Source organism: Papaver somniferum, chromosome 7 (genome assembly GCF_003573695.1).
Source record: "Papaver somniferum cultivar HN1 chromosome 7, ASM357369v1, whole genome shotgun sequence".
Classification (NCBI taxonomy): Eukaryota; Viridiplantae; Streptophyta; class Magnoliopsida; order Ranunculales; family Papaveraceae; genus Papaver; species Papaver somniferum.
The window spans coordinates 5565981-5574070 of NC_039364.1; the positions used below are offsets into that span (position 1 = coordinate 5565981).

The 8090-nt window shown below is 36.3% G+C and overlaps 2 protein-coding genes across 2 annotated transcripts; both read right to left on the minus strand.

Moving 5' to 3' along the window:
- Positions 1-217: 217 nt before the first annotated feature.
- LOC113293959 (uncharacterized mitochondrial protein AtMg00810-like) lies at positions 218-796 on the minus strand. Its single transcript, XM_026542401.1, has one exon. The coding sequence runs from the start codon at positions 794-796 to the stop codon at positions 218-220; it is 579 nt and encodes a 192-aa protein (XP_026398186.1).
- A 3411-nt stretch (positions 797-4207) lies between these two features.
- Positions 4208-5401, minus strand: LOC113293960 (F-box/kelch-repeat protein At3g23880-like). The gene has a single exon (XM_026542402.1). It carries the CDS (start codon positions 5399-5401, stop codon positions 4208-4210), a length of 1194 nt encoding a protein of 397 aa, XP_026398187.1.
- Between the last annotated feature and the right edge of the window lie 2689 nt (positions 5402-8090).

The window sequence follows — 8090 nt, forward strand, 5'->3', positions numbered from 1 at the left end:
ATAGAAGAGATGATGAGGCAAAGTCAGAGATATATGCAACTCATCTCGGAGAGTGGCCAGCCACATAACTTCAGAGGCGACACATGACAAGACTTTGTATTCAACTCTATGTTGTAAAAGGCGTTCGCCTGGCAAAAAAAGGTGCCCAGGCGCCAAATTATACAACATTTTGGTTTTTTCTAAATAAAAGGCGCTCGCCTGCCAAGCCTAGCGCCTTTTACAACATAGATTCAGCTTCAGTGAAAGATTTTGAGACCGTAGGTTGCTTCTTAGATTGCCAGGAAATCAGAGTAGAATCCAGAAATACACAGTACCCTGATGTAGACTTTCTTGAGTCCGGACAACCATCCCAATCTGAGTCCGAGTAGCCTGTAAGCTGAGTGATATCACCAGGAGAGATTGTAATACCTGAACCCATTGAGTGATTAAGGTATCTGAGTATACGCTTCACAAGTAGCATGTGTTCAGATGTTGAAGCATGCATGAATTGAGAGGTATAGTTGACTGCAAATGTGATATCAGGCCTAGTGAGAGTTAAATATTGTAAGCCTCCAACAATCCTGCTATACTCAGCTAGATTTGATAATGGTTCACCGGCATGCGGAGATACTCTATTTCCAGAGGCAACAGAAGTGGTGCAAGGCTTGCAGTCAAGCATATCAGTTCTCTCAAGCAGATCAGCAGTGTACTTTGTCTGAGTTAGAAGTAGAGAGTTGCTGCTAGTTGATCTTGTTACTTCCATTCCCAGAGACAAATGCAGATCACCAAGGTCCTTCATGAAAAAATAAGTACTCATTAGAGAAACCAACCTGTATATCAAAGAGCTAGAGCTGGCAATGAGGATTATGTCATCCACATAAAGAAGGAGAAGAAGAACTAGTAAGCAAGTGACTCATACGTTTACGAGGATAGTTGTAGTTACAGTTTCACATTCATTACATCTAACAAATTTCATGATTGATGTGAATCTTGATGCCCATTGATAGCCTCTTTGTCAAACGTGCCGCATCCTATTTAAGTGCAGCTGCATTTCTTACATACTCTCCTTATCTATAAAATATTGGGGAACTCGTTTTCTTTAGGAAATGGATGAACGAGCTGACTGCACAAAGACAAGGCAGCTCCCTTCTATAACTTCTATCTCTTCTTCCGTGTCCTTGCTCTAGGAAATGGAGGAACGAGCTGACTGCCCTACACCACCGCTAAGATTATAAAACCAAATAGAATTTGGAAATTCACATCACCAGTTTACCACGACGGTGGTGACATCATCATTGTGGGCGAAAGATAGGTGCAGCTGTAAGTTTTTTCAAGCGCTTGCACATGTAGGGAGTCTAACAATATGTACTGTAACCCTAGAGGTATTCTTCCTTCTTTTGCTCTTTTTAATTTTTTATGTAATATATATATGCTCAAGTGAACTCCTCAACACTGATACACTTGCTAATATTCCCTCCGTTTCTGGAAAAGAGATACTTTCTTTCAATTTAGCCTATTTTTAGACTAACATGAAAAAGTGAAAGTATCTCTTTTCCAAAAACAGAGAGAGTATTACTTTAATGGTGATGAATAGACAATCTCCAATGCGGACGACTTCTTAGACATCCTACCTACATTTCATAATTTGGAGAAGTTGTTCCTAGAACTGGCAGTAACTACTGATAAGTCAGTATTTCCACTGCTCGAAGCAGCACCTAATTTGACTCGTCTCGTATTTAACAAGGTAAGTACACAAAAAATCTTATATTTATTACTCATCTTAGAGATGTAGAGAAAAACAAATCTTGGGTATTGTTAAGCATATCGATGCCATTTAAAATTTGGTCATTTGATTTTTGTTGGTTTCTGTGTTCAGCGCATTCATGACAATGTGGAAGGTGATAATTGGGATGGTCTTAAGTTGACAGTAGGGTGTTTGTTTCAACACCTCCAGTCTGTTTGTTTTATGTGTTTCGATGGGAATGCGAGGGAGATCAGATGTTTGAAACTAATTTTGAAGAATGCAAAAGCTTTGCAGATAGTTACGGTTGGAAGTTATATCTATCCTATCAATGCTAAAAATAAACAAGAGCTTATGTCAGAGTTCCCAAGTCTTCCTAAAGCCTCTGGCAGATGTGTGCTTGATTTCCACTAAGCTTGCTTAATGCTGTTTTGAATGTAATTTTCTAGTTATGTATTTCCTGGTATTTATTGTCAAATAGGATCTCTTCGTTGCTGTTAACTGCTAATTTGAAAAGCTTAGGACATTTACTTTGAAATAACTTTTTGGATCAATTATCAAACCAAAAACTTGTATTTTCCCCATTTCCATCTGTGATCTCAATGTTCTTTTAACAAATACTGCTGAGTTTGGAGGTTGCAACCAAAAGTAAGGTGTTGTAAGGGTCATTAATCACTTGATTAGTGATTCACGCCTGAGCAATCTGATATTTAACTGAACAACAATATCCGGAAGACTGTTATTTTTTAGAATCTCCAGATCCATTCTGCGAGCAAAGCATCCACCTTGATCAATTGGTTTTTGCTGTTGGTCCCATCTGATCCAATGAGTGCACATAGTATTTTCTCTCTTACACCATAAAAATGCTCTGATCTTTTCTAGACGGACGATAATGGTTTCTGGAGCCTTTAAAAGGGAGAAAAACATATACAGGTGATCCTGAAAGAACAGCTTCTATCAAAGTCTTTTATCAAACCATTCTACCACCAGATCCCATAAAGATTTGGAGTTACTTTTAGCCCCTAAGGTAAACCCAGGTATGAAATTGGTAGTTTCTCTGTTGCACATCTGTTTCTTTGTTTTGTAATTCCAACTCGCTGCATTAACGACAATGTAGATTGTAGAAAACGAATATTGGTGAGACATCACTCTGACACCTCTTCACAGGGAACAATGGTGAGATATGACTCTAGCACATGAGATATCACGCTCCATCATGTTGATGCATGTTGCTGCACGCTCCATCATCGTCGTCACACCCTCAAAGACTTCCACTCGTTGCTAATGTTTGTCGCATGTATCAAAGACTTTCATCCATGCCTCTAAACTCTTGCCCAACTCCTCGGAGAATTTTTTTGATGGGGGCGAATTCCGATTGGGGCGTGAGGGACAAATAGAATGTTTCCATGTGTCTACGTAGTTAACTGATTCTAAACTACCAAAATTTCTGGCCATGTAGAATATAGGTGTATTTTAGTCTGCAACTAAAAATCATCATCCTGGTAGTTCTATGTTCATACAGATTAAAGTCCTGATTTAATGCAGATTAACTACAATATCACAATTAAAACCATTAATCCTGAAAACTTTAATTTCTCATAATTTCTGATTCACCCAATTTGAAACAGAGGCAAAATAAAGAGGATTCATTTGAAAATTTCATACAAATTAGGGCATCTTTTGGCGGTTCCATTGATCTTGATGCTGATAGTGATAGATAATGAGATTTTTGAAATCAACTATGTTAGATCGGTTTAAACCTAAGAAAGAAAGAAAGCTCAATATTGGTTTTATTCTGATTAAGGTTACTGATCCATGTTCCTCTAATGAGACTGGTAAGGATTGAGGAGAAGATTGTTTTGAGAGTAAGAGATGATTTAAGCTTCTCCAACTGAAGCAAAATCGACCAAAACCAGTGTTGATTTAATGATTCATATACTTTCTGTACGAAATGTAAACGGGTTTAAAACCAACTTAAGATATTCTGAGAAGAAAAAGAATATGACGCACAAATTGATTGAACACCGGAAATACCCTTTTCCATATAGTCAGGAACAATTAACTACCAAGGCACATGGCGTTATTCTATTTGTCCCTCACGCCCTCTTCAAAATCTGCCCCCATCAAAAAAAAATCCACTTCTCGACCGTACAACACTCCTCTAACGAGGGTATATTTCACGTATTCTTCTGATTGGTTGATTATTTAACTGATGGTCCCAGTACCCTCCATGTTTAGAATCACGACTCTCGTTACATAACTCCCTAAATTAAATCAAGGGTAGAGATTGAAATATAAAATATACACTCGTTAAAGAGTGTGCACGAATTTGTACTCGCTCCTGGAGCACCTTTAGTATACCAACGACATTGCTTCCATCAGTCACACCCCTTACTAAATTTAGGATAAATTCTCATTTTATCCCTTTCTCGATTTTGGGGTGTCTACAGCATGCACCTTATGTCCCGTGCCAGCACAAAATGATATCTAGCTACGTGCATGGATTGAAACGAGGCTTTCTTTGTAGGGCTCAGCATTGCACACATTACCTAAATTGCGATCCTCCCTTTGACCCGTAGCAAAGTTGTATATTGGCATACCATCAGCCACCATTAAAAGTCCAAACTCGCCATTCCTTGTAGACGCAAATGGGGGATTGTAGGGACTATCCCACAAGGGTCCGATACTGTAAAGTTTATCACAAGACTCCTCCATATCGTAATCATTCAGAACCCTCCTATCCCACAAGGGTCCGATAGTATAAAGTGTAGCCCAAGACTCCTCCTTCATATTGTAATCATTCAGAACCCATACTTCAAAGAAATCGCAGTCACGATCCTTTGTGCAGGCCAGTTTATCACCTATTGAATATAAGTGGGTCAGACGAGAGCCTGGTACGTTACTACCAGCTGGAGCCGGAAATTTTCTAAATATCTCGTTGTTAAAATCGAATGAAAGTATCCCCAAATCACTATATACATCTGGGTAACAGTAGTCGACGCCTAAGATGAAATAATTGCCATTCAGATATAGTCCTTGCTTATAATCATATAGACTTGGACAATGGGTAGGCAGATCCACGTCTATCCATCTCCAAGAATCAGTATTAAGGCTGTAAATTTGAACTTTACGAGCACAATCTAAAGGGTATTTGTGCGTCCACCCCTGTTGTTTGTATGACGTGACCAGCAGCACTTTGTAATCCTTGTTTTCGACGTCCAATCCGAAGCCAACAAAATCCTCATGTAAATTTCCATTACTTAACGGTTTTGGGAGAAGTCTGAATTGTCTCGTAGCAGGGTTCCAGAGACCAATATCCTTGGCTTTCTTATCATGTATGCATATTATCCCGTGACAGGATGCTACCATTATTCCTCGAGAATCATCAGATTCCTTATTATTAAAACATGGCGGCTTACCTAGATCTTCGAATACATCCAAGCTTTCATCACCGGAAAGAAAGAAAAACTGATCTAATGTGTGGCGTTGGCAGATGAAGGTGCCTAACTTGGATTTTATATCTAGCTTATCTGCATGGCGATAGATGAAATCAGAGCTTTTGATGAGTTTATACCATGACTTACATACAGACTTGAAACGCAACAACGATCTAACTGGGAGACGCATCAAAATTTCAAAGATCACATCTTCGGGCAGAAAAACACAGCCAGTACTACCCATAAGTTGATGGTTCCCTGATTAAAAATATATTTGCAGCAACCTGCTAATCCGTCAACAGATCCAAATATATATTGATTAGTTGATAAGTTGAAGATCTAAATATAATAATATAAGTTAAAAAAATTTAAGAAGACAATTAATTAACTCTTTGCGACGTCATGTATGTAAAAATTCTTGTATGAATAAAAACGTGTATCACAGAAGAGTATTTATAGGCAACGACATATAAAGACACAATCCTAAACCAATACTGACAACAGAAACTAAATCCTATTCAAATCATAATATTATAACCTATCTCTTTTTTTCTCAGGACGTTTGTATATTTTTCATACTTTCACAGCTCCTCTGACTCCTCTCAACACTGATATATATACTTATTGTTACACTTTGGGGAGTCCAATTTACCCATGGTTGCTGAACGAGCAACTCTTTTCCAGTCGCCATCCCCTTAAAAATTTAATTTGATTTTGGAAATTGGTATTAGGAATATTATGTAAGGGGTTGTTTGGTAATCATTATTTTAATTGATTATCAGCTTATAATCTATTATGCAGATTATAATGGATTCTATATGCGTTTGGTAACCATATAATAACTGCTTATTTTAATTATAATTGAAAAAAATCCATTATTTTTATAAACAGGAAAAAGTTGTTTTGAAAATTTATTATAATCAAGAAGAGACAGAAAAACAACGTATGACTAAAAAAATATCCTAGATTCTTGTTCTTTGCTCTCCTTTTTGAGATCATCATTCTAAGATAATCAATTATCTGAAAAAAAGTGTTTGGAATTTTTTTTAAAATGATTATATCAAAATCAGTTATCAATTTATGATTATCTATAATCATAAATTTTACCAAACAAGGCCTAATTGTCAAAGTCAAGTCAGTCTGACTTTGACAATAGAAGTCAATAGTCTTTGTGTTTGTTATCAGACACGTTAAATATGTCTGAGTTCTCTTTGTATTGTTTTATCAACTCTATTACACATTCAATATTGCAATAAACTTCTTCTGGTTTTTCTAAAAGTTTCTTGTCTTCTGTTAATATCATGACAGGATCATTTCTTATGGTATCAGATTAGGTTATGATCTTGCCACAATTTTTCATCAAATCATTGAAGCTTAATAACTTTTCTCAATAATTTTTCAGCTTCTGGGTGATAAAGATTTAACAATTTCCCCCCAATATCAATCTAGGGTTCATCAAGCAATTTCATGGTCTCTACAAGAACAACAATTCATAACAATAGAAATCGTAACAACAACAAAACTCGGAACAAAAATAATCTTGTCAAACATCAAAGGTATGATTGGTGTAATAAATCTCCTTATCAAGTGTTATATAATGATTTTCCAGATTATTCCTTTAAGAGTTTTTGGGTGTGTTTGTTATCCTTTTTTGGGTCACTAAAGAATTGATAAGCTATCTCCAAAATTCATAAAATGTATTTTTATTGGATATAGCACTTTACATAAAGGCTATAAGTGTTATGATCCAATTTCTAAAAGAACTATCATTTCAAGGCATGTGATTTTCTCTGAAAATGAATTCTATTTTTCTTCTTCTTTATCAGTTCATTCTTCTAGTATAAGTGATAATTTTACTTCTATTTTTTCTCCTCCTCCATCTGTACCTTCTTCAACAATTTTTACAAGGTCTCAAAGAGGTATATCAAAACCAACATCTTTTCATGATCTTGTTTTATATCACTCTGTAAAGCATCCTCTTTTTACTGCTTATACTTCATTATTAAAAACTCCATCTGGGCCAAAAAGTTTTAAGCTTGCTTTGCAAGATCCTCAATGGAAAGTTTCAATGACAGATGAGCATACTGCAGTACACTTAAATGGTACATGGGATTTAGTTGACCCAGAACCTCAAATGAATATCTTAGGTTGTAAGTGGGTTTTCAGGGTGAAGTTAAACTGAGATGGCACATTAGATAAGTTGAAGTCAAGGTTAGTAGCTCAAGGCTATAACCAGCAAGACGGTATAGGTTACAGTGAGACCTTCAACCCTGTAGTTAAATCTACAACAATTAAAAGTGTGTTATGTATTGTCGTTGAAAGAGATTGTCCAATAAGGCAATTGGATGTATTAAATGCGTTTTTACATGGTGATTTAACTGAAAATGTGTGTATGAGACATCCACCGGGGTTTGAAAGTAAAGAATTTCCTAAAAAAGTTTGTCATTTAAAGAAAAGTCTCTATGGATTGAAACAAGCGAAAAGGGCTTGGTTTCAAAAGTTTAGCTCAGCTTTGATTTCTTATGGTTTTCTCAGAACTGTCTTAGATTTTTCTATGTTTGTTTATCATGTTGGTTCAGATATGATCATACTGTTATTATATGTGGATGATATTATCTTAAATGATACTTCTACTGCCCTTCTTGATCATTTGGTTGCCTATTTGAGTTATGTGTTTGCTATGAAACAATTAGGTAATCTACATTGCTTCTTAGGTATTGAAGCTAAAAGAACATCAAATGACATTGTGTTAACTCAAAAGAAATACACTGTTGAATTATTGGAAAAATCACAGGTTCTGGAATGTAATCCCTGTAGTACTCCATTAGCTAAAGGACCAAGAGTTTTTGTTAGTGAGGGAGTTTTATTGCAAGATGTTTCTGAGTATAGGACTACCGTAGGGATGCTCCAATATTTGTGTCTTACTAGACCTG